The sequence below is a fragment of the Peromyscus eremicus genome, chromosome 8b (assembly GCF_949786415.1).
Source record: "Peromyscus eremicus chromosome 8b, PerEre_H2_v1, whole genome shotgun sequence".
Lineage (NCBI taxonomy): Eukaryota > Metazoa > Chordata > Mammalia > Rodentia > Cricetidae > Peromyscus > Peromyscus eremicus.
In genome coordinates this window covers 35834841-35861226 of record NC_081424.1, presented here as the reverse complement: position 1 = coordinate 35861226, position 26386 = coordinate 35834841, and the positions used below count along the sequence as shown (strand labels likewise).

Genomic DNA, 26386 nt, shown 5'->3' with positions numbered 1-26386 from the left:
ATTTACAGTACATGAATGTTTAGTTATTCATAAAATGAAAATTTCATTTTACATCATAGAAGAAACAATCAAGCTTTTAAGAGAAGCTCCTTGTTTTAATAACTAAGATGATTTTAAATAAAACCAAAGAATTATTGTGTAATTTAAAAAAAAAAGCACATACTTTTTAAAAATAACAAAATATGGTGATTTTGAGTATGTTTTTAAGGAACTGGAAAGTGTCATGTCTTAGTCATTACTAAGAATGTAATGTGTGCATGTTCTGTGTGTATGTCAGTTCATATATTTTGTATTTTGTATTGTTATGGTACTATTGTAATATATAATATGTGAATGTTGATATTATTTTATAAAATGGTAAATGTTTGAGCAATTTCTTATTCTTGTCTACTTACCCAAACTGTTCCTTTTTTAAGCTAAATTTACCTGAAGCGTTGATATTAGCATGTAATCAAGTTTTAGGGACTATTCATGTTAATTTATTGCCGATTAAATTTTCCTGCATAAATATGCTTTATTGCAGATGAGATCAAGTGCACTCGGGGGAGGGTCGACTTGTGTTTTAAACTCAGTCCCTTAGTAGAACATTAAGCTGTAGATACAGTATGGATGTTGTTCCTACATTGTCCGCTCACGTCCCTTCCCTTTTAAAGTGGTCACTTACCCAGCACTGTAGACTTCTGTGAACCTGGGTCTGAGACAAACCATACTTAGGGATTTAGAATACTCTTAAGTTAAGCCTTGCTTTCCTGCCTCCTGCAGTCCCAGGCAAAGGAGAAAGAGAGTAAGGAGACAGGGTATAAGCAGGATGATGCCTGTCCTGTCTCTGAGGATTCAAAGTGCTGAATTCTGTGTCAGTTAGAAATAAAATTATGTTTAAAAACTTTGCTTGATGTATCCGGTTGGATTTTCTTAAAGTAACGTGGTTTGGGGACTAAGATGCATCGGGTAGCCCATCTGTCTATTCTATTTGGGTTGTTTAAGTACCTCAGCGCTTAAGACTAACTTTTAATGACGCACGTGGTAGTGATTATCAAGAGGGACTGGAGGTGAGGTTAGCAGCCCTTCCCCGTGCAGCTGCTCTGTCTGTCGCCCCTGCACTTCTCACCCTCGTGACCCCTACATGTGCTTTCTTTGTCTCACTTATGTAGCCCCGACGGGTCTGGAACTCAGTATGTAGACGAGGCTGACCTCGAACCCGCTTCAATCTTCTGCCTGTCAGTACTGAGATTATAGCCATGCCTTGCCACAACGAGATATGCATTCTTGGCTAAATTAGAAGTAGGCTTAGGATGCCAGGGCCAATAGATCTCAATAACCAGTCTGTAGCTGGAGCCAGGACGCTCCCCTTGAATCAAGACCCAGGGCTGCAGAGTTGAAGATTAAGCTAAAGTGATAGTACCGGAGGGAGAGGTCTGGAATCAGCTCTGCTCTGCTGCCCCCATCCAAGGAGCTGGGAGCGGGTTCCTGGTCTAACAGATCCTATCAGCTGGAAGGGGCTCCATGATACAGGAGGCTCTGTTTGCTTGTTTTGGTGAAGCAAAATCATCGGTGAGACTGCTTTTCTGCCAGCTCTTTCTGCACATTAGTTATGCCTTGTCTCACTAGAAAGAGTTCTTATCAAATTCAACGAGAAGCTTTTACCGGTGAATGTCAAAAAAGCCTGTGCAGTGTTATTAAATTGGGTGAGCTTTCTCTGGCCTGTAGCAGCAGCCTTAAAGCTGAGAGGAGACTGAACCAGGGCTGATGGCTGGCATGCATCTGGACAGCTCTACGACTTATTAAATGTACTGAACTATTGTCAAGTTCCTTAGTAAATAGTCACTTCCCCCAAATGTGCTTTCCCGGACATTCCAAACGCAATGGGGGCTGTGACCTACCTTTTTAAAAATATTTGTGATTTGAGGATCGGGATGACTGTGTGAGTAAAATACCACACAAGTGTGAGGACCTGAGTTAGATCCTTCAGAAACTACTTAAAAAATCCAGGCACAGGCAGGTGTGGTGATGCACACTTTTAATCCCAGCACTCGGGAAGCAGAGGCAGGTGGATCTCTGTGAGTTCAAGGACAGCCAGAGCTACATAGTGAGACCCTATCTTGGAAAAAATAAAAATAAATTAATTCATTAGAATTAAAATTAGAATTTAAAAAAAAATCCAGACATGGCAGCACTCACCTGTAATCCCAGCCCTGGAGAATTCCCTGCAGAGAAACAACTGTTTTCAGTATAGCAGTATTTAGCAGTATACGATTTTTATAAACTAAACCAGATCCCCTAGAGTTTAAAGTGTCATTCCTCTAAGAAATGGCATGTAAAGACTTTCATGAGTGACATGGGAAGGCATTCTAGAAGAGTGGCATGTGATCTTTTTCTTGCAGTGGCATCTGTAGGAACTTGCAGGCTTCTTCACTGGTACCTCTCAAACATACCGTCTGTGTTTTGGTGCGCCATCACTAGTGACGCTAACAATGTAAACAAATTCATCATTTTCTAACCATGGCCTTGCCAAATTTGGGTAGTTTGGGACCAATACGTCATTGTGTCGTTTTCAGTTTGTTTTCTAAATTCTTCAGACAGCACCAATAATCTTCAGATGTATAGTTCTATTGGACTTTAGCATTTCTGCTTAATTTTGTCTTCCTTCAGCTTTAGCCTTGATCCTCAGCTGAAAGTTTTATATTGTGCCAAACAGGGACCTGAAAGAGCCTGGCTTGCTGAGTGGAAAGGTCAAAAGAACCCCGTACAGACCTTTGCATGGACCTCCTTTCACTTTGTTATAGCTCACCTCCCTCCAGTTACCCTAAACAGTTCAGGGCGATCCCTCATAGTTTAACAGAGCCCTCACAGTCCTTCATGTAAATCTAGTGTTTATTTGCCAGTCCTAATGAGGCTGATTCTTTAAGATGTACAGGAAGCCGTGTCAGAGATGGGTCCCATCGGTCTCCTGCCCATCACGATGCCCATCCGATAGGTACACTCATACTGTCTGTCGTGAGTTCCTGATAGTAGCAGATCCAAGACCTAGTGTTCGCTTAACAAAGGTGATGAGCAAAATCCATTCCAGCTGCCTCGTTAGAGCCTGCTGTGAGTGTTGAGAAAAGACAGTGTTCATGGAATAGTGGCTCCCCTCGGGTGGGGATCCTGTTGCCCTGACTCATGGCCACATGTCCTCCCTGGAGAACCCCGGGCTGTCTCAAAGATCCAGCCTGTGGAGGTATTAGGCATGATGTGCTGCACCCTCATGGCCCAGGAAGCAGTGTTCCTAACATCTTGCTTATGTGGTGACATTTAGCTCGCCGTCTGCAGCTCAGTCCCTGGGAGAGCAGCGTTGTAAACAGACTGCTGACGCCCACACATTCGTTCCTGGCCAGAAGTAAAAGCACAGCTGCCTTGTCTGGAGACACAGGTAAAGTCGTCTGGGCACAACTTTCCGGTGAGGTAAAGTCCTCCTTTCGAAGCCTCTCTGCTCTTCCCACGCTCATCTGACCCCACCTCCTGTCACCGCCCGGTGTGTGCTTCCCTCTGTCGGTGTTGGCTTTGTGCTCTTGGCATGGTTTCCTCTTTGCATCCACCGCAGCATCTTATCTGGACACCAGACGCCAGGCAGGCAGATGACGCCCCTCACCGTGATCAGATGACCTCCGTCTATTTGTAAGATCAGCAGAAAAATAGTATCAGTTACCTACTCTTCTGTCTGCCCCTGTGTCTCAACAGATGACCAAGGGTAGGAGATATAATTTAATATTTAATACTACTCTGCAGGCTTGGAAATAAATCAGCACCCACCTCCAACTTAAGCACGTAGTTTCTTAGTACGGCAGATTCTCCCCCCTGTTCCAGGCTTGTGTACGTAACCTAGGAGCTGGAAACTTCTAAGCCCTGAAGAGCTGAGAAGGCTAATTGAAATGCACTTACTTGTTACATTCATTGAAAACAATATAGAACATACCTAATCCTGGCTGTTACGTTAAAACTTTTTACAATGCAGAATAGGCCGGAATGAACCATTGAAGCCAATGAAAAGTTAAGTGTAATGTATCCAGTTGGTAAGAACCATCCATACAGGCTTTGAGTAACATCTCTGTCCTGGTGACGGGTTTAGATTTCCCGACTCTCTCTGGGCACAGTTGGCGTGTCTGTGGAACCAGCCTAGCAGCACCTCATCCTTTGCACTTAGGAAATTGCACACCCTCTTTGAAAAGTTCCCTTTGAAAATGCCTTGTCTCTTCATTCACATTACTCTGCTGCACAAATAAACCTCTTGGTGATTTTCTGGTAACTCTCATCTGTGGTACCCAGTGAGCTAACAAGTGTGCCATCCTGTGTGAGTCAGGCAAGACCACAGACCTGGGCATCCTCAACACCTCTTTCTGGAGATAAGGGCAGCTGTAAGTGTCTCACCAGGCCACTTGGAGACACTGAAGAGTGCGGGCCTCTCCCTCCCAGCACTCACACTTCATCTGGGCTTTTTCTGAAGGAAAAAGTGTAGCATCTCAAGATAGCCTGTTTTGTGCCATGCTTTTCATACTTCTTTGCAAGTGATGAAAGTAGTCCTCAGCTGTTGAATCTTCCAGGCTGTTTGTCCATCCTGTTTGTGGACACTCCATAGTGTGTGGCCGTCACACTCCTGGATCCTTGCTGTTGTGTCGTCTTGTTCCAACGCTGGAAACTTGTCTTTCTCTGCTGTTTCCGTCAGCACTGACTCCTGGCAATTCTTTGACTTCCCACACCATTTCATTCCCGCTCATTACTTCCCCTCCTGGCCCCTTCCCTTCTTTATTACGTTTAGTTGGGGTGCTTTTTATCTGCAGATTGGCTCTTTATTTTATGACCTTTCTATTCTATGTTATTTAATTGCTACATTTCAGTCATTGATTACAGTGAGAAACAGAATATAAACTTTGAGTTTGCTATTTACTGGTACATTGTCTAGGTTATTATTACCTATTGCATTGCTAACTGCTTATATTTCATGAGATGAAGAGCACCTGGTTTTTATGAAGATTTCCATTTGGAATTATGTATGTAAATATATGTCCTCTAGGTGTCTTTTCAGAGTGTCATCTTGATTTTTCCATGGACTTCCCTGATTATTTTCTTTCCGTTTTAGTTTTCTTCCTTACTTCATCTTATTGCCATTGCAGAAGAGATGCTTATATCCATAGCCAGGATTACAGTAGTGGATTAAGCCGGCCACCCTTGTCCCTTAAGGTATTCAGAGCTTGCAGGACCTCCCTCTCCCCACCCCCAGAACCCTGAGCAAGCAATAAAGCTCCTGGGTGTTGGGAACCCCATGTTAGACCTCTCATTTGCAGTCACTACTTTGGGTTGATTTCCCCAAGGCCCATAGTTTTCCAGAACCTGAAAAGTATGCCCATGACTGTGAGGTCAGGGTTAAGCAAATCAGAACCCTTGAGATGTGCGTGGTAGGCTTTAATAAAGGTTAGCATTCTACTGTGTGAGTTTTCTATGTTCTGGTTCCCGGCCCCTTGCACTGCACTGGCTTTGCTCTGTGCTCACTGTTTCCCACTGAGGAGCTTGATGGGGTAGATGAATGGACTCTGGACTTCCAGGAGTAGTGGAAACTTTCTCAAGGCAGGTTCATCCTTTAATCAAACTGTGTAGGACGTGGAACGTTCATGGGGTAGGGAAAGTATGTATTACTGTTTCCTCAGAAGAATGAGATTATTCATTTTGCAGGTTTCAGGTTTTCAGTGGTAGATGTGCAGAATTTAATCCCTTTGGAATTTTAGTGTTTATTTTAGCCAGAAAGTATTTCTTGAACAATTATGGTTGAGGATTTTTAAATAGAACACCACAGGTAGATTTAAGGATAGTCTCAAGCCACATAGGGTGGCACATACCTTTAATCCCAGTACTCAGGAGCCAGAGGCAGGTGGATCTCTTTGAGTTTGAGGCCAGCCTGGTCTACAGAGCAAACTCCAAGGTAGCCAGGACCACATGGTGAGCAGGGAATATTTTCTACCTCCATTTAATGCTTTTCAGCTCTACAATGGAGAATAAATGAAAAGACATGATGAAATCAGATTGCATCTAGGATGGTCTCAACAAACGTTCATGAAACTGTTCACTTTACACTGCAGGAAAACCAGGTCAAGTTTCTGTTCCGTTCCCTTTTCAGTGTCAGCCCTGACCTCAGAGCAGGCCTATCCTCCAGGGGCTCTTGACTTTGGGGCAAGGCTCATAGCCTCTAACTTGGCCTGGGCACTGGATACCTCTTCTCCTGATCGTTGGTCCCCAGGAATGCCCTGTGGAGGACATGGCTTCTGCAGTGTATTTGATTGACTTGGAAAAGCTTTGCACTAATGAACCCTTCCCTGTCTGGGAAATGAACGTGCCTTGTGGCACTTAAGGAAACAAAGTTATTTTCCAGTACTGTCCCTTGGGGTCACCACAAACAAAGACAAGAGAGAGACCTTTCTATCTCAGAAGTACAAGTCCACCATTCACCATTAGAAGTCAGAAGTAAAGCTTTGTGTCCATTCCCATGTTCTCAGAAAGAGAACTGAGGAAATAGTACTTCAGTTTATTATAATATTTATCATAATAAGGGGTTGTTCAGATACATGCAGCTTCCGTTGCAGTCCATTCACTGCCTTCACCGTTCAGTGACAGCCGGAAGATCCCGGGAGGCATGTGATGAGACGTTTTACTGGTAAAGATGCACTTTAGAGCTGGAGTACAGCTCAGTCAGTGAAGGTTCCATCCCCAGCAGTGCAAGCAACGGAAAGATGCAGGGTGTGCTGGTGCACGCTTGTAATCCCGGCACTCCTCCAGATGCTAAGGCAGGGGAATTGCCACAAGTTCATGGTCAGCCTGGGAATACAAATGCATAGTGAGCCCTTGTCTCTAAAAGTTAAGAACCGGGACAGGAACTAGGGATGCATAAAGTAATTTTATAATCTGGCTCAAGGACATGGCATTATCCTCAGTAACTGTATTTTTGATGGAAAACAAGATTTTTTAAATGAGATCTTAAATTCTGGCACCTGTGCAATGTTAAATAAATTTCCTTAAACCTACTGTTGCACGGTGACTTGATAAATGTCAATGTTCCTTAGAAGGTGAGTGGTCAAAAAAAAAAAAAAAAAATCCTGTCCTTAGTAAAACTGTAACTGCTACCCATGATTCAGCCACAGTGGTGGCCATCCTAACACTAATGTTCTTCCTGCCATTTTTAAATCATTGCATCCTGTCTCCCTGTATTTTCTATGCCTTGGCTTTGGAGGGCGGGACAGAAGTATGTATTGGCTTGCCTTTAAATGAATAAATCAGTTCTTTTCTGGCCATTATTAGCTATCCCTGTCTAAACACCTGGTAAGACTTGATCAGTTCACATTTTAAATATCAGCCACTTTCCCCCACTGGCTCCTGAACTTGGCTCTTGAGACAGTTGACCTCAGTCACTTTCCCCTACTGGCTCCTGAACTTGGCTCTTGAGACAGCTGTAGACTTACTTGCCTATCTGTATGCTTCCTCCTTTCAACTCTTGTTCCATTTTAGACATAACTAGGAAAAATCTGTTCATGAACCAGTCTTCATATAAAAATGGTGTCACCGATACAAGGTTGTTGCAGAACTATTGGTTCGTAGTCATACAAGGCTGCTACTGTCCACAAATACTGAATTGTTTCTGTGTCTTTAGTCATAACTGAAACAGACAGGTAGCATTATGTTCCAGGTCCTCACTTGGGCACCTCACGGACTCGCAGATATAAGGAGAGTTGAGGAACACCGGGCCGGGTGCCGTTAGGTAGTAACGTCTTCTCTCTACTTTTCTCTCCATCTCTGCTCCTTCTCCTGCACCTGCCTCTGGCTTTCTTCACCTGCTCCTCTGGCACTCTTGTGTGTAAAACCAATCACCTGCACTCTAGTCATCCCCATTTGTCCTCGTTCAGCATCTTGCAGCCCCATCATCATGCCCTTCAAAGCTGCACACTCTAGAAACGCAGTGGATCGGCCAAAACTCTTTGTAACACCACCCGAGGGCTCTGCACGAAGGAAGACCATTCACGGAATAGCGGTGAGTAGTGGATGGAGACGCTGGTGTCTGGGAGTCGGTTCCGCATCTTTGCCGAGCGGGCTCTGCCCTGAGGTGTACTCTGGGTACAAGACCAGCTGACGGCGGCACACCATCCCACCCATTATAAGCCCAGCTGGCTGTGTGCTCCTGCCCCTCACTGCCTCTCCACTTGGGGATGTTTTATTTTTTTGGTTTTTTTCTCCCTAAATATTTAAACTTGAGGATAAAACTGTTCTTTGCAAAAGTACAAATGAGTGGCAAGTCTTTTCGGCTGGGCCATTTTTGTAAATAAGTGGTTAGAATACTCTTTGAAAGTCAGAAACCGAGTTGCCTTTGCAGGGCAGTGGGCCTGGCCTGCTGCCCTGACCATTTTTGCCAGCCCTTTCCAGAAGCTGGCTCACTCCGAAGGTGGCTCACTCAGAACCAGATATGGATGTCTGTCTAGTCCCGTCAAAGCCCGTGTCTTAAAACACGGTGAAGAGAAGTACTCAGAAGCATTCCTCATTCAGTAGGCACTCTTGAAAGACTAATGAGTGATACACTCCAGGTTTCTAAAGTGAAGAGTCGTAGGTGTCCTTGGTACTCCTGACAAGGTAACTGGGCACGTTTGTGGCTGAGCCTACTGGAAGTGAAGTACAGTCGTTGGTGTGTCTCTGGGAACCCTCCCTCATCTTTGTTTAAACTGTGTGCTTCTTTACCGTGGTCGGAAGATGCAGACATTCTTCTACAGCTTTGCACCCTGGACTTCACTCATAATGAGTCCCCAGTCCACCACATGTCATTGCATTCCCCGGCAGGATACTATGACCCTTGTCATGAGAGGCTAGAACCTTTAAAACAAAACAACCTTGCTAGACAGAGCAATTCCGATCTTTCAAAGCTTTTGCTTAGAGGTGGATTTGGGGGCTGTGAGAACTTGATGATTTTGCCTGCAGGAAAGTTTCTCAGGAGCCCTTTAGGCATCGGTGTTTGAGTCCTAACTGAGACAGGCTTACGTGAACCTACTTTCGGATGTCTGTGAAGTTTCACTCCGTTAGCTTCATGATGCTGTGGAGATCCAGGCTGTGGACAAAGAGTGGAAAAGAATCTTAGCGCTTCCCGAAAGTAGGGTGGAAGGCTGACTATGACTAGCTGAGGGAAAGTTTGTCTTCTCTTCAACCTTGCTGGTTATGTCTGTTAATGCCTTCCTCGGTCTGTGTGTGGCCAATTAGACTTCTCACTGCCTTACTGTCAAATATTTAGGGGACTACTACTGTCAGAAAAGTGACTTCTAGATCTGCACCATGGGATCCAGTACTGGTTAGCTATGTTGAATATTTGGAAAGCAGCTAATGATGTAAAGGAAATGAATATTTCATTTTTTAGAAGTGTTTGTGCACGGGCTGGGATCTGGCTCAAGTGTGTAGAGTGCTTCCTGTGCAAGTGTGAGGACCTGAGTTCAGACAGCAGCATAAAAGACAAGTGAGGCCTTCGGACTCGGTGACTTCAGCAGTGGGGTATAGACACAGCTAGATCCACAGGCTCGCCGGCTAGCCCGGCTAGCTGAAATGCCAAGCTCCAGGTTCAGCAAGAGACCCTATCTCAAAATAGAGGGTGGGGAAATAATTGAGGGAAGGCATCAGCCCCTGACTTCCACACATGGGTAGGCACAGCACACACATGCGCACACACGCACACGTGCACACACCAAGACTAGATTGTCAGATCATGTCAATTCTGTATTAGTTTTTGAAGAAGCACCATACTGTTTTGCATAGTGACTACCATTTTACATTCCTACCAATCACACACAAGGATTCCAGGTTCTCCACGTCCTTGCCAATACTTGCTATTTCCTGTTTTTGTTTTCTAATATCTAATCTAGTCTATGTGAGTGGCATCTCATTATGATTTTTATTGCATCTCTGGTGATCAGTAGCATGGCACATTTTTCACAGATGTATTGACAGTTGGTATATGCGTTTAGAGAGCTGTTTACTAGACCTTTTGTGTTTGTATGTGTGTGTGGCTGATAATCCCACTCAGGGCCTTGCATATGCAAGAGAATTGATTTTCCGCTGACCCCATCGCCAGCCCAGGCCCACTTGAAATCAGATAATGAACTGTTGCATTGTGGGGGTTATTTATTTATTCCAGGTAACGGCTCCGGATCTGATAGGCTCTGCGGATGTGTTGTTCTTCCATAGCACAGGTCGCCTGTTCAGTCTTTTATGGCTTTTGACCTATAGAAATTTTTGTTTGATGTCCATTTGTCCATTTTCCTATTGTTGCCTGTGCTTTGGGTCCATAAATTAGTAACAGGTCCCATGATATGAAACTTTTCTAGATATTAGCCCCTTTTTACAGGTTTAAGACTCACATTTGCATCTTTAATTCGTTTTGAGTTCATGTTTGTGTGTCGTGTAAAGGAAGGATCCAGTTTCATTGTTTTTCCTGTAAACATACTATACTTTGGTGCCATTTGCTGAAGACTGTTCTCTCCTGTTGTGTGGTCCTGGGCTCTACGGTTTCTAGACTCTTTATTCTATTGGTCTGTGTGCCTGGGTATATATCCCAGTACCACACTGTTTTAACTATTGCCACTTTGAAATATATTTTAAAATCAGGAAATGTGAGCGCTTCAGTTTGTTCTTTTTCAGATATTGTGAGGTCCCTGCATGTTGGTCCTCAGCCAGTTGACTTGAGCAGCTTGAGTGTGTTCTCAGCTTTGCGGAGAGGTTTGAGAGGAAAGATGATTGTAGAGACTCACACCAGCATGAAAACCAGGAGTGCCTTGGTGTGTGTGGTGTCTAAACAGGTGGCTGGATATAAGAGCAACAGAAGAATTGGAAAAGGAAGGACCAATCCCAATTTGGGCTCACATGGCCCCTAGTAGTCAAGAAGAGAGAAGGAAATCACCAGCTCAGTGTCACCTTGATGAAAAGACAGTCAAGAACATAGGTTCATTTCCCGTGCCCTGACTCAGGAAACCCAGATGATCAAAGTCAGCCCCAAATTCCTCACATTGCATTGCCCTCTCTGACTTTCCCACTCTGCTCTCCTTGGTCTGATTTAAGCCAAATCAAAATATTTTTACAAGCTGCTTGTAATGGCACACACCTTTATTCCCAGGCAGAAGCAGGTGGATCTCTGTGAGCTCAAGGCCACCCTGGTCTATATAGTGAGTACCAGGATATCCAGAGCTACATAATACAGAGATCGTGTCTCAAAAAAACAAAAACAAAAACAAAACAAACATGTATATACACAAAAAGAACTGAGAAATGGGTCGGCAACAGGTAAAGGCGCTTGCTCACGAGTGTGACGAGATGAGTTCCGTGCCCAGAACATACGTGGCAGAAGCCAAACCGACTCCCGACTTGCACACATATTCACTCACAAGGAAATAAGCAAATAAGCCGAGTGGCGGCGGCACACGCCTTTAATCCCAGTACCCGGGAGGCAGAGCCAGGCGGATCTCTGTGAGTTTGAGGCCAGCCTGGTCTACAGAGTGAGATCCAGGAAAGGCGCAAAGCTACACAGAGAAACCCTGTCTCAAACCACCACCACCCCCCCACAAAAAAAAAAAAAGAAAGAAAGAAAGAAGCAAATAAATAAATATATGTTAAAAGGAAGAAGAAAGCACTTCCTTTGGTATGTTAGCACTTCCCTGAGGAAGAAAGGTGGGCCCTCCATCCTAGCTCCAGTCTCCCAGAGGCATAGTGGCTTCTGTATACCACTCAGGAGGGACCCATCTGGTGGCTGCAGCTTTTACCACCCAGAGACTGCGGCTGCTCTTCAAGATGGGGCAGAGGGTGGCCATGCGACTGGAATGATCTAGAACTGGCCCCCACACCATGGGAAGGTCCTTCTTGTCTTCAGTTCTCCTATGGTAGGAACTCAACAGAGACAGTGGGAACATAAAATGTGTCTGCCAGTTTCAGCCAGTCAGTGAGCTGGGGCGCTTCTCAGGAAGACAGGGGAAGGAATTAGAAGTGACACAAAAGGGGAGGAAGAGGAGCGTTGGGACTGTTCCTTGTAGGAAAGGAGACGAGGTGCCCAGCCAGCCTCCCTGCCACCCAGAGCAGGTCACAGTCTCAGCTCCTCCCATTTTTTTCTTTTTTCCTCCTTTGTCCCCTCCTCCATCCTCTCTCCCTCAGCTTGAGAGTCTTCAGACACTTGTCTAGACTTCCCCTTCCCTTTCCTCGTACCCTTTACCTCCCACTTCTTCCGTATTGACTTTAGACTCTCAGAGTGCTTCCCAAGGCTTCTCTTTGTGAGGTAGACCAGATCTCTGGCTGGCTGAGTTCCTAGTCAGCCGTCAGGGGAGGCCTGATGTGTCGGCTCACTGTCAGATCTCTTTCTAGGAAGGAGTAGCCTAAACTTCCTCACCCTAGCCCCACTTTCCTTGGGGAGACAGACAGCCTTATATAAGGACTTGTCTACAGTAGCCACATGAAAGGGAACCACCGTGTATCTGAAATAACAGACATGTAAACTTTTCTTTAGTGACTAAGCAATAGTCTTTTCTAGACTAGAAGAAGAAAACTGCTAAAGAATAAAAAAGTAGATGATGTGCTTAAAGATTTTTTTTACATGGGGCTGGCAGTGTGGTTCAGTGGTAGAGCACGTGCCTTGCATGTATGAAGCCTGTAGTATGATCCCCAGTGTGGCAAAAAGAAAACTTAGAAAATTTAAAATGAAAGGAAATGACTCTCATTTTAACATGTGAGAGACAAGGTAAATTCACTCCAGGTAATTTTACACAGACAGTAAAGGTGCTTTTTTAAAGACTAACTATGTTTTATTTATTTATTTTCTCCCCTTTTTTTGAGATTATAATGTAATTACATCATTTCCTCCTTTCCTTTACTCCCTCCAACCACTTCCTTTTTGACAAAAACAATCCAAATCATCCGTCTGGATCTACTTTCTTCATGTCTTCTGTGTTAATCAATTATACCATAAAGTTGTGAGCTAAGAGGGGGCCTTTTCCAAGTGGAATGTATATATATGTATGACATGGTTTAGAAATTGTCTTAAATAAATTCTTTAAAACACTAGATGGCTTGTAGCTTGTTGTTGGATAGCATTGGGTATGATTATGTCACTCAGAAAATTTTAATTATTGAGTTTCTCTGAACCCAGAGCCATAAAAGAGATCGAGAAAGAGAACACACCTCCTTCCACTTTTCCTCTGGCTTCCGAAGAACTCTGTCTCCATCTAATCCCAAAGCAAGATCACCAGCTCCGGCCCGCCTTTGGTGAGTGAAAAGGAGGAGGCTGGTGGGTGTGTCACACTGGAGAATTAGCTTCTGTCCTCGGTGTCTACTGTGCTCACATCACTCGCCTTTGACTTAAGAAATAACCAGTTTCCTGTAAGCAAAGGGAAAAGGGAGCTTTGAACTGGGCCTCTTGAGGGGCTCCTTGTCTGCATTTACCACACACAGAAAAGTACTCCTCTCTAAGCATCTGCTTCCGCTTGTGGGGTGTTCTGGGTTCTGGTAAGCCAGTCCTGACACACCCATTGTCCCTGTCATTTCTTACCCAGGCTTCCATCCAAATCCATGCCTCATTTGCCTGGCACACCTCGACCAGCATCCTCCTTGCCTCCTGGCTCAGTCAAAGCTACTTCTACTCAGGCCCGTCCCTCTTCCCCTGGCAACATCCGCCCTGTCAAGAGAGAAGTCAAGGTGGAGCCTGAGAAGAAAGACCCCGAGAAGAAAGTTGCCAGTGAGCCTTCAGTAAAGAGCAGAGCACCCCTAGGGAAGGTAGAGGAAGTCACAGCTGAAGAGGGGACACCCGTGGAGCCAACTGACCCTGGTGAGGGTGGATCCTCTGGTGCTGGGATGTGGGCTCGCGTTCTCTGTGTTTACCCTTTGCAGACATCGTTTTGTTTAACCTTTATTTCTTTTCTTACTGGATATTTACCTCATATTCTCATTCTCTCTTCTCTCCTCTGCTCTCTCTTCCCTCCTGTCTCTCCTCCTCGTTCTCTCCTCCACCGCTCTGTATTATGACTTCACTGTGTAGCCGAACATGACCTTGAACATTTTTTTTAATATTTTTATTTTTATTTTTCTGTCTGTATGAATCTTTTGCCTGCATGTACATCTGTGTGCCACATGTGTGCCCGGTGCCTGTGGGGATCAGAAGAGGGCATCGGATCCCCTGGAACTGGAGCTGCAGGTGGTTGTGAGCCACCATGTGGGTGCTGGGAATTGAACCTTGGTCCTCTGCAAGAGCAGCCAGTGCTTTTAACCACTGAGCTGTCTCTCCAGCCCGAACTCGAACTCCTTATTCTTTGTTTCCACCTTCCAAGTTGCTAGGATTTCAGGTATATGCCGCCAGGACTGGTTTTGTGAGGTCCTGGGTGTTAGACTTGGACTCGAGCATTGCTAGGCAGGCATTCCAAACTACTTCCCCAGCCTGCTCTGTATTTTTGAAAAGATTTTCAGAGTATTTCTAAAAATATTTTTAAACCATCGCCTCCAGAATTTTTCAAACTACAGGTCCCTGGCCTTACCTCAGATCTCCTGGATCAGAGTATGAGGTGAAGGATTAAACCATCCAACAGAGATCAGGAGACCTAATGGTTGTCTTCTGTGAGATAATCCATGTTGTTCAGAAGTTTGCCGTCACCTGGAACTAGGAATTCGGTATTTTCTTGTTGAAATATTTTCATATAAAAATACAGTTTGAGGTTTGAGGACGAGAACCAGAACAAGTTGAGTATTAGAGTGGACGAAAAACCCAGTGCTGGCCTCATCCTGACGGAGAAGATGGGGACCCTAAACAGCAACATGCTAATGAGAGGACCGAGCCCTGTTTCTTACTAGTAACCTCAGCTGTGATGGAGACCGAACCACAAGCCTCTCAAGTTCAAGGCCTGTCTGAAGTGAAGAGTGAGCTCAAACTCCAACTGAGCAACTTAACGAGACTAAAATAAAAAGTATACGAAGGGCTGGGGGTGTGGCTCAGTGAGAGGGTGCTTGCCTGGCATGTGTGAGGCTGCAGGTTCAATCCCAAGGACAGAAGCGGGGAGGAGGGACGAAAAGGGTTGTGTGGATTGAGTAAGCCTAAAAAGAGAGGTGTTGGGAGGGGTGGAGACTGTGAAGTCTCAGGTGCCAGAGCGTGAAGCTCCGGTGCCACGCTGTCATGTCCAGTTATGACAAGGCCCGCTCAAGTACCATCCTCAGTCATCTTCCTAAATCTAAACACAGTTGAAGAACTTCTGCCCCACACACTCCTGGGGCCAGATGTGTGCGGGCAGCTAGCGTGTGTGCCCCGACAAGGCTGCTAGCGTGTGTGCCCCGACAAGGCAGCTAGCGTGTGTGCCCCGACAAGGCTGCTAGCTAGCATGTGTGCTCCAACAAGGCTGCTGCTCCCTCGTGCCTCGGGTCTTGAGAGAGCTCTGGGTAGGTTCTTTGAGACAAAGTCTCATGTATCCCAGGCTGTCCCCCAAGTGCTGAGATTAAAGGTGTGCACCACCACACCTGACCAAAAAGAGAACTCTTAGCAAAATAGAATGGTGCACACCCGTGATCCCAATAATCAGGTGGCTGAAGCAGGAAGATCATGAATTGGATGCTACTCTTTAGTGGGTGTCACCTGCCACCTCCCTGGCCCGAGTTCTAGACGTGTGGCCTGGGTGCCAAGGATGCTCATTAGAAGGCTTTCATACTCAGGTAACAAAGTCGCCAAAGCATAAGGATGCATAGGGACACTTGTCATGTGATAGAAGACAAGTGGAACACCTCATCTTCATCTTGCTCAGAGTAAAGCTTCCCACAGACCCTAACGCAAGGCTCCCAGCACACGTTTGGTAGATGTTGTTCACTGATTTAACTGCTGTAAAAACAAGACTTGGTGACAGTGTGACTGGACGGCTCACTTACACATGCAGTTTTTGTTTCCGGTTGCTTGCCTACAGACAGACAGAAGACAGGGAAACCGTGAGAACACGCGGTGGTCGGTGTTCCCTTTTCTTTGAGAATGATGAGCCCCGGGCCTGGGGCATGGGGAATGCCAGTTTTGGGTTTCGTTCCCTGGCTTTCAGTCCCATCTGGTTTTCTCCTTGTGCCTGTTTGTACAGCTGTTCCGGTCCCGACCCCTGCTCCAGCTCCGGACCTGGCCCCGGTCTCAACACCGTCATCCACTGTGGCCGTTGGTGCTGTGCCTAAGGCTTCTGCGGGCACCACTGACCCAGAAGAGGCTACGAGGCTGCTGGCTGAGAAGAGGCGGCTAGCCAGAGAGCAGAGGGAGAAGGAGGAGAGGGAGAGGAGGGAGAAGGAAGAGCTGGAGAGGTAAAAGTTGCGAGTGCCCTCACGCCTGCTCGGTAGCCAACGATGGTACATTGACCTTCCGTTCCTCCTGCTCCCTCTCCAGAGTGCTGACGCGACAGTCGTGTGCCATGCCTGGTTTATTTGGTGCTGGGTATCGAACCCGGGGTTTTGTCCATGCTAGGCAAACACTCTTATCAAGTGAGCTACATCTCCACCCCGAACTATTTTTAAAATCAAATTTTCTTATTAATAGCAATATACCAACATGGATAAGCAAAGATTTAAAGAGAGGAAAAGGTGTCATATCTAATTCAAGTAATCGCATACATTTTAAGTAGCCCTTTCTGTTCTCTGAATGCTTGGAAAACGTATGTGCACATGCACAGGCAGATACATTTACAGATCCATAAGCACAGTGAAGGTACAGTTGCTTTTGTACTCAACACATCTCCAGCCTTCAAGTTTCTTCATTATCTTTGCATTACTGTAAAGATGAGTAATACAGATGTGTTCTTTCAGATAAGACTCTTCTCAGCTGGGTAGGGTATTTAACTGCCCCACAGTTGCCTGTCAGACATATGCTAGTGTGGCGGTTTCGGCAGAAGCATTACATGCAGGAAAGGCAAATCCGTAACCAGAATAAGTATCTACTCCAGTGAGGACAGTAAGAAAGGAGCATTGTCCTTTCCATGGAGGAAGTGGTCCAGTGTAATCAACATGCCACCAGGTCACTGGCTGGTCATCCTGGGGAATGGTGCCATATCTGGGGCTCAGTGTTGGTCTCTGATGTTGGCTGATCTGGCCCTCAGCAGTAACTGTTGCCAGGTCAGACTTGGTGAATGCAAATCTGTGTTGTCAAGCCTGTGTATAACCCCCATTTCTGCCACCATGGACACTTTGTTCATGGGTCCATTGATCAATGACAGGGATGGCTAGGGAAAGAGGCCAACTGTCCACAGAACAGGTCATCCTATCTGCTTGATTATTGAACTCCTCCTCAGCTGAAGTCATGAGCATTTACATGAGACACAAGTATCTTCACATCCTTTGCCCATTTGAAGATATCTATCCACATACTTCCCCCCCCCTTTTGGCTTTTTGGTATTTATTGTTTGTTTTTTTATTTTTTTTATTATTACTATTTTTTCTATTATCAGCTTGATACAGTTCAAATTCTTATCTTACTAGTGAAATGTTTCACTGAAGCTTGCCCAGTGATTGAGTAAAACCAAAACTTATTATAAGCCACAGTCATCCTAGGGTCCCCCCTGCTATATAGCCTCCCTGGTTCTTATCCACATACTTCTTCCCCAGATGTCTTTCTCACCAATTTTTCCAATCATGCTCTTTCCAAGTCCCTCAGCATCTTGCCAGTCCATCAGCTACAACCCATGAATCAGTGAACAACTGCACATCTGGCCATTTCTCCTTCCAAACAAAATGTATGACCACGTGTAGTGCCCGACGTTCTACGCACTGTGAAGATTTCCCTTCACCAGAGTCTTTCAGGGTTATCCCCTGTAATGGTGCAGCTGTCCACTTCTGGGTGGTACCTGCATAATGTGCAGAACCATCAGTAAACCAGGCCCTGGTCTTCTTTTCCTCAGTCAACCAACCATGGGGCACACCCCAGGAGGCTATAGGTGCATACTTCGCAGCAAACGGCATTGTTACAGGAATAGAACCTTAGGTACTTGGGCAACTTCTTCATGTAACTTCCTTGTGCCTTCAGAACCTGCTCAATTATGTATAAACCACTTCCATTTGATAATACATTGCTGCTTTGCACATCCTACTCTAGGACTTAGTGGGTCCGATAACACCAGCTCATGGGGGACAGTTCAGGTCGCAGGTCAACTTGGTGGCCCATTGTCAAATGTTCAGTTTCCACTAAGGCTCAATAGCAGGCCATGTGCTGTCTTTCAGAGAGGGACTAGTTGTCTGCAGATGATGGTAGAGCCTTGCTCCAAAATGCCAAATATCTCTTCTGTGGTTTACCTATAGGAGTCTGTTAGTCTCCAAACAGCATCCCTGTCTGCCAATGCCACCTCAAGTACCATCAGGTCTGCTGGATCATATGGTCCAGGTGGTAGAGCAACCTGCCCAGCAGCCTGGACCTGATGGAGAGCCTTCTCCTGTTCCAGGCCCCACACAAAGCTAGTAGCTTTCCAAGTTATTTTGTATATGGGCTAGGTACTTGTAATATAACCCAAGTGAGGAATGTGCTGTCTCTAGAATCCAAATAGGCCACTAAATGTTGTGCTTCTTTCTTGGTGGTAAGAGGGGCCAGGTGCAGTAACTTATCCTTCACCGTAGAAGGAGTATCTCTGCATACCCCACTTCTGGTACCAACTTCTTTCTTTGTCAGTATTCTACTACTGTAAAGAGACACTATGACCACAGCACTCTTATAAAAAAAGGAAAACATTTAATTAGGACTTGCTTACAGTTTTAGAGATTTAATCCAGTCTTATCATAGCAACACACAAGCAGACATGGTGCTGGAGAAGTAGTTGAGAGTTCTACATCCAGATCCACAGGCAGCAGGAAGAGAGAGTGACACTGGGCCTGGCTTGGGCCTTTGAAACCCCCAACCCACCCCCTACACACACCAGTGACACACTTCCTCCAACAAGGCCCCACCTCCTAATCCCTCCCAAGTAGTTCCACTCCCTGATAAAACATTCCAACATATGAGCCTGTGGGGGCCATTCTTATTCAAATCACCACAGCCAGGGATGGTGTTCTAGTTTCATTCTGTTGCTCTGATAAAACACTCCGACCAGAAGCAGCTTAGGGGAAGGTACAGTTCATTTGGCTTACACTTTCAGGTCATGGTCCATCTTTGAGGGAAGCCAGGGCAGCAGCTCAAGCAGGAACTTGAAGCAGAAACCACTGAGGAGTGCTGCTCTCTGGCTGGTTCACAGGGTTGCGCTTTGCCAGCCTTCCTATGCAGTAATGCCTGCGGAGGACCAGGCTCTGCTACATAGTTAACCATCAAGACAGCCCCCCACAGACGAGCCACATTCCAATCTGATCTAGACAATGACTCCATTGAGGGACTCCTACCTCAGGTCTTCATTGTCAAATTGATGGTTAAAGCTAACTCTGACGGTTGCTTGACTGGACACCTAATAAGGCTGATGTCAGCGATTGTTCTTGACAGAGGTGGGGAGGACCTCGGGCCTGGTTAGGGCCACCCTATTGGCTGTGCCCACCCTTCGTTCCATGGGAAGTTTCCATGGCCTGTCCTCCTGACCTGGCCCAAAACATTATTATCTCATTTAAAAGGTTTCCTTGGGCCTGGAGACGTGCCTTTTTAAGAGCACTGGCTGCTCTTCCAGAGGACCTGGGTTGGACTCCCAGCAACCACATGGTGGCTCACAACCATCTGTAACTCTAGTTCCAGGGAATCAAGTTGCCCTCTGCAGGCACCAGGCACACATGTAGTGCACAGACACACATACAAGCAAAATACCTATACACGTATAATTTTTTTAAATTATGATTTCTTGTTGAGGTGTGGAGACTTAGTGGTTATTTCTAAAAATCACCTATATTCAGGTATGCTAGTCTCCCCCCTTTAAAAGATGAATTGTAGATCCCTCTGAAAATGCAAGTAGTCCCCAAAATGTCAGTGGTTGTATGCTATTGACTGAAGCTGGAGAGGGAGAAAGAGCAAGGGTTGTGTCCCATGACCGCGGGAGAATGTAGCCAAAGTGGGGGTTTCCTCCAGATCTTCGAACCACTGCCCTTGCATACCCGGCCTCTCTTCCAACAAGTGTCTTCATGTGCCTTCATCCTTGTCTTTTCCCAGACAAAAGATAGAGGAATTGGCCCGAAGGATGGCTGAGGAGCGCAGTCGCCGGGAAGAAGAGTCCCGCAGGCTGGAAGCGGAGCAGGCGCGGGAGAAAGAAGAACTCGCACTGACGCTGGCTGCAGAGGAGCGGGAGCGGTGCGAGAGGGAGGAGGCAGAGCGCATGCAGAAGCAGGTGTGGGCCTTGCCCCAGACTGGGGCTGTTTGCAGATGAGTGGGGTGCAAAGCCGGTGTGGGCCGCGCCCCAGACTGGGGGCTGTTAGCAGATGAGTGGGGTGCAAAGCCGGTGTGGGCCGCGCCCCAGACAGTCTGTCAGCAGATGAGTGGGGTGCAAAGCCGGTGTGGGCCGCGCCCCGGACTGGGGCTGTTAGCAGATGAGTGGGGTGCAAAGCCGGTGTGGGCCGCGCCCCAGACTGGGGCTGTTTGCAGATGAGTGGGGTGCAAAGCCGGTGTGGGCCGCGCCCCAGACAGTCTGTCAGCAGATGAGTGGGGTGCAAAGCCGGTGTGGGTCCTGTCCCAGACAGTCTGTCAGCAGATGAGTGGGGTGCAAAGCCGGTGTGGGTCCTGTCCCAGACAGTCTGTCAGCAGATGAGTGGGGTGCAAAGCCGGTGTGGGTCCTGTCCCAGACTGACTGTTCGCAGATGAGTGGGGTAGAAAGCATGTACTGATAGCTGCCCCAGAGGGGGCTGCTCCCAGATGATCGGAGCTGCTAAGCAGGTGCCAGGCACGCAAGGTCCACTGCTCCAGAAGTGGGGGACGGGACACCTCCAAGATGAGTAAGGGATCGCACACCATCGTGGCCTCCACCTGCCTCTGCCTGACAGTGTGGGGAGCTGGGTTGCAGGCAAGCCAGGCTGGAGATAAGCAGCAGAAGCAACTTGTTTTCAGAAAGAAGAAGAAGCCCGAGCCCGTGAGGAGGCGGAGAGGGCCCGGCAGGAGCGGGAGAAGCATTTCCAGAAAGAAGAGCAGGAGCGCCTGGAGAGGAAGAAGGTAGGGCTGGGGCAGAAGCCTGGAGCCGGCATGGTTCCGCTTCCCTCCTGGATCCCAAGTTGCCTGAAGACCGAGACACCAGAGCTCTGGTCAGGAACAAAATGTTCTACCTTCGCCTGAGAAATGGCCCTCAGTATTAATTCCAAGAAAGCTGCCATTTCCGCCTTCCTCGAAGCAGTTACCTCTACCACAGAAGCTAAAATGGTTCCGACCTCTGTTAGTAACTCCAGTTGGGATGAAGAACTCTGAATTATACTTTCTCCACGTCTTAATAATCCACTACTTCTGTTATTACCGGAATGTACCGGGCTGCCTGGCTTCCTGTATCTCATCCCCTCTCGTGTGTTCTCTTTGCAGAGACTTGAAGAGATTATGAGGAGAACCCGGAGGACAGAGACGGCAGACAAGGTACTGGCAGGGCCTTTTCTAGCTCCTCTTCTGTTCTGTGAGGCGAGGTCTCATGTCCCCCAGGCTGGCCTCGCTGAACATGAACTTGAACGTCCTACACCTCCTGCCTCCTTTTCCCTGCGCCGCAGTAACTATTCTTGATACTTCTTTCTTTCTCTCTTTCTCTCTTTCTTTCTCTTTTTCTTTCTTTCTACCTTCCTCTGTCTGTCTGTCTGTCTGTCTCTCTCTCTCTCTCTCTCTCCCTCTCTCTTCCTTTCTTTTGTCTTCATACCCCCATCCCCTTGGAGGTCAAACCCAGGTCCTTACAGGTGCCCAGGGAGCAGCATTCCACCACTGGGAACTTCAATTTTAAATTTTTACACTGATTTTCTCCTTTTTCTAGAAAACCACTGAACAAAGAAACGGTGACGTAACCAAGGGCGTTCTCACTGGAGAGACAGGTATTTCTACCAGTGAATTCAAGTCGGGTGAAAGGTTACTGTGGAGATCAGCGTGTGGGGTGGGGGGGCTGCACTCATGTCCCCTCTAAGGGCTTCAAAAAGAGTTTGTTAAGATTTGTATGTGTCCGTGTGTGTGTGTCCGTGTGTGTGTGTGTGTGTGTGTGTGTCCATGTCTGTGTGTGTCCGTGTGTGTGTGTGTCCATGTGTGTGTGTGTGTGTGTCCATGTCTGTGTGTGTCCATGTCTGTGTGTGTGTGTGTGTCCATGTCTGTGTGTGTGTGTGTCCGTGTGTGTGTGTCCGTGTGTGTGTGTGTGTGTGTGTGTGTGTGTATGTCCGTGTGTGTGTCCGTGTGTGTGTCTGTGTGTCTGTGTATCTGTGTATCTGTGTCTGTGTGCACACACAGAGGCCAGAAGAAGATGTCAGATCCCCTGGAGCTGGAGTCACAGCTGGTTGTGAACTGCCTGACGTGGTTGATTTTAACTGCCGAGCCATCTCTCCCTAAGGGCTTTAAATGTACACATTTTGATAGGGTTTTGTCTGTCTGTCTGTTTGGGGTTTTGTTTGAACTAGAGTCTTATTCTATACTACAGTCTGGATTTGAATTCATTATGCACCTGAGGGTAATCTTGAACTCCTTACCTCCTCCTCAGACTCCCAAGGGCTAGGATTACACTACCTACGTTACTACCCCAGCTTAAAATTACACGTTTGTACCTTGTATTTATAACAAGTCTCAGAAAAAAATAAATCAAACATTATTTCTTTTAGTCCTGACTTTAAAAGAGAGGTGGAATTTAAAGTGTCTGGTTTCATTGTAACTTGTTCGTATACTGTGGTCTTTGGGCGGATTACTATTTCTTGGAGATTTTAAAAGAAATGATGGCTTAAATAAAAATGAAATTGACCTTAGTTTTCTACTCCTGTCGAGTTAAGATTGGTTTTGTTTCTGTGTGATTTGTGGATGGTGGAGAGCTCCTGCTTGGTGACTGTGTTCTAGCTGTATCAGTCTGGAGAACGCTCACAGTGGTGGCGTTTTCACCCTATCGCAGTTCTGTTTTCCTTTGCTCAGAATTGAACCCACAGCCTCATCTACAGCCTCACGCATACCATTCGGGTATTCCACCCACCCACCCCCACTGCACAAGGTGGTATTTCCAAGAATGTTACCACTGATACGGGCTATCGAGGTTTATAAGGCTTGAATTGAGCCCATCCTAGATTTGAGTCAGATGTCAATAACATCGCCTTAAGCTGGACTCCAACATCGAGTAGAAAATTTGGTGACAAAGTTAGGGACAGCAGCACACTGTGGCCTTCCATTTGTGAAGTGTGTGCGTGTGTGCATGTGCATGTGCGTGTGTGTGTGTCCAGAACTGACTTAGTACAAACAAAAAATAAAGTAGTAATATTGATTTCTGCATTGCAGTCCACTGAGCAGTAGGAACTTTGCCCATGTTAAAGCATTTAGTCCCCACAGTAGCCTGCCAGGCAGGTACCATTATCCAGGAAGGGTTAGGGTTTGACTTGCCCGGCGTCCCACAGGTAGTTAGTTATAAAGTCAAGTTCTGGTTCCTAGGGGTTGGGTTTGACTGGAGGATGTTAGTAACGTTTGCTCTCCTCGCTGTGTACAGAGGTGTCTGCCCTACCGTGTATGAACTCTCCAGGACATGGAGAGTCTGCAGACAGCCCACGTGGTGTCACCTTACAGCAATCAGAAGTGACCACAGAGAGGTGAGTTAAAACCAAGGACTTGTCTATTGCCATATAGAGTGCAAAGCACTACTGTCTTCACCCCCAGGTGGAACACCAGAGTTTTAACTGGAACGCTTATTTTTAATCTGTCTCTTTAGTTTTTTTCTAGCGCTTGTAACTCTCAGTAAGAAAAGGGAAGTCGCTTTTTGCTTCACTCTTTATGGTGAGGTTGGAGTGACTATTGAGGGATATTACAGCCAGCCCTACTGGTGCAGGCTGGCAGTCCCTGCTTCTTGGAAGGTTGAAGCAGGAGGCTAAAAATGCAAGGCTAGCCTGGGCTACAGAGAGAGCTCAAAGCACTGGTCAGCTTAATACAGAGAAGAAGGGGAGGGGAGGGAGTCGATTCATCCTGTGCTAAGAGTACTTTAATGCCAGTATTTTTGATATATCGGAAAGCCAGGTACAGAAACCCCAGCACTTAAGAAGGAAGCTGAGGCAGGAGATTGTTGCAAAGTTGAGGCAGGTCAGGACTACGTAGCAAGACTGTTTAAAAAAACAGAACAGGTATGATGGTTGGTTCATGCCTGTAATTCCAACATGTAGAGACTAAAGCAGTTGGATTTCTGCTTATTTGAGGAAAGCCTGGGCTACAGAGAGAGAGCCTGTCTCAACGAAGAAGAAGAACACACAGAGCAGCAGGACACAATGGCACACACTTGTAACCCCAGCCCTTAGAAGATTGAGGCAGAAATATCCAAAGTTCAAGGTTATCCTCAGCTTCATTTCATTGAGTCTAGCCTGGCCTACAGAGTGAACAGGGTGAGACCCTGTCTCAGAAAAAAAGAATAAATAAGTAAAACAGAGAGACAGAGACAATGAGAACTAATTTACATTCCCATCAGCCATGTATAAGGATTCCTCCATGCCCATCACATCCTTGGCGGGATTCTTGTCAAGGAAGGCCTAGCCATTTTCCTCACGTGTCTTCTTTCTCCGTCACAGAATCCCCACTGAAAGCACATAGAAGTGTATAGGGGTCAGGCTCTCACACTGGTTGGCCTAGAACTCAGTGTAGACCAGGCTGGCCTCAAGTTTGCAGAGATCCTCCTGCCTCAGCCTCTGAGTGCTAGGACCATAGGTATCTACCACCATGCCCAGAAGCACACGGAGCTGAAAGGGGTGGGACCAGCAGGATGGCTCAGCAGCTAGAGGTAACCGTCGCCAACCCTGATGACCTGATTCCATCCTCAGGACCCACGTGTTGGAAGGAGAAAACTGTCTCCTGCAGGTTGCACCTCTGCATGCACACATGGCATGTGTGTGTACATGTTCACACACAAATAAGTAAATGTCATTTCTCTTTAAGAATTGAAAGCCAGAGCCAGGCGGTGGTAGTACACACCTTTAATCCCAGGTAGAGCCAGGCAGATTTCGAGGCCAGCCAACAGAGCAAGTTCCAGGACAGGCATGAAAACTACACGGAGAAACCCTGTCTCAAAAAAACAAAACAAAAAAGAAGTGAAAGCCAGGCATGGTGGTGAACACCTTTAATCCCAAGCAGAGGTCTCTGTGAGCTCAAGGCCAGGCTGGTCTGCATAGTAAGTTCCAGGATAGTCAAGGCTATATGTAGACACCCTGTCTCCAAAAAAAGGAGAAAAGAAGAAATAATGAAGGACATTATAGCATGTTTCTTTTATTAGTGATCTGTTCCAGCAAATTGTCCTGTCTGATAAGTGGTATAACAAAGAAGCTTTTTTAAAATCTAAGATGTAAATCTGTCACACCTCCCCTACCCCCCATCACATTTGTTATAATGCTGTGTTCAGTCAATCTTGTATATTTATTATTATCGAGGGGCAACATGCCAGGGCACACGGGTGGAGGCTAGGAACCAACTCTGTAATGCCAGCTCCCTCCTTTATGTGGATTCTGGAGAGCAAATTCAGGTCATCAGGCTTGCATCGTGTGGCAGCAAGCCCCTCCACCTGCTAAGCCATCCCTATGGCCCTGAGTTCCTGGTGCATTTCAAAGTGGTAAAATTATTTTAAAATAATTTTTTTTTCCTAAAAAGAAGCTCAATTCTAACTCATTCTACTTCTGACCTTTCACGTTCCCCAGTTCTCCGATTTCGGAAAAACAGCCAAATGAAAATGGAATGTCCGTGCAAAATGAAAACTTTGAAGAAATTATAAACTTACCTGTTGGCTCAAGGGCATCCAGATTAGATGTCACCAACAATGAGAACCCAGAAATTCCTTTGAAACCAATTTTGGCCTTTAATGATGAAGGGACGCTTGGGCCCCTACCTCAGGTAGATGGTGTGCAGACACAACAGACCGCAGGTGAGCTGGTCTTCAACCGCCTTCTGAGGTTGTCGGGACTGGTCCCCAAGAGAGGGTGAATGGTTGTTTTGTTCTTTGGGGGCACAAGTAAGCCACTGTAGAAAAGATTGCACATGGGTCCTAGAAGTTGGATTTTTGAGTTGCTTCGGGCAACTTCTAGGCCCTTTCTGCCCTCCCATTCAATCTGCATCACCCTTTGAGCATCCATCCGCCAGCCTTGTCGAGCAGCACTGGGTGCCAGGCATCAGAGAGGCTTCATGTTGAACTAGACTCTGCTGTAACTGATGCGCCACTGGGCCAGCTTCTTCCCTGGGCTTTGCCCCTCTTCCTCAGGCCTTCAGTACATGGAGAGTGCCTTGGGTTTTCTTGCCATTTCTCTCTCACTT

At 46.4% G+C, this 26386-nt stretch overlaps 1 protein-coding gene across 3 annotated transcripts in view; it reads left to right on the top strand.

Moving 5' to 3' along the window:
* The window catches only part of Map7 (microtubule associated protein 7), a 140788-nt gene that overhangs the window by 112686 nt on the left and 1716 nt on the right, over nucleotides 1–26386 (top strand). For all 3 annotated transcript variants that reach the window (XM_059272683.1, XM_059272682.1, XM_059272684.1), the window contains 11 exons: nucleotides 3296–3409; nucleotides 7923–8047; nucleotides 13175–13290; nucleotides 13578–13849; nucleotides 16122–16332; nucleotides 20129–20303; nucleotides 21017–21118; nucleotides 21476–21526; nucleotides 21909–21966; nucleotides 23598–23697; nucleotides 25777–26000. In XM_059272683.1, the coding sequence (XP_059128666.1) occupies nucleotides 3296–3409; nucleotides 7923–8047; nucleotides 13175–13290; nucleotides 13578–13849; nucleotides 16122–16332; nucleotides 20129–20303; nucleotides 21017–21118; nucleotides 21476–21526; nucleotides 21909–21966; nucleotides 23598–23697; nucleotides 25777–26000 (1548 nt within the window). The remainder of the gene's footprint in view (nucleotides 1–3295; nucleotides 3410–7922; nucleotides 8048–13174; nucleotides 13291–13577; nucleotides 13850–16121; nucleotides 16333–20128; nucleotides 20304–21016; nucleotides 21119–21475; nucleotides 21527–21908; nucleotides 21967–23597; nucleotides 23698–25776; nucleotides 26001–26386) is intronic.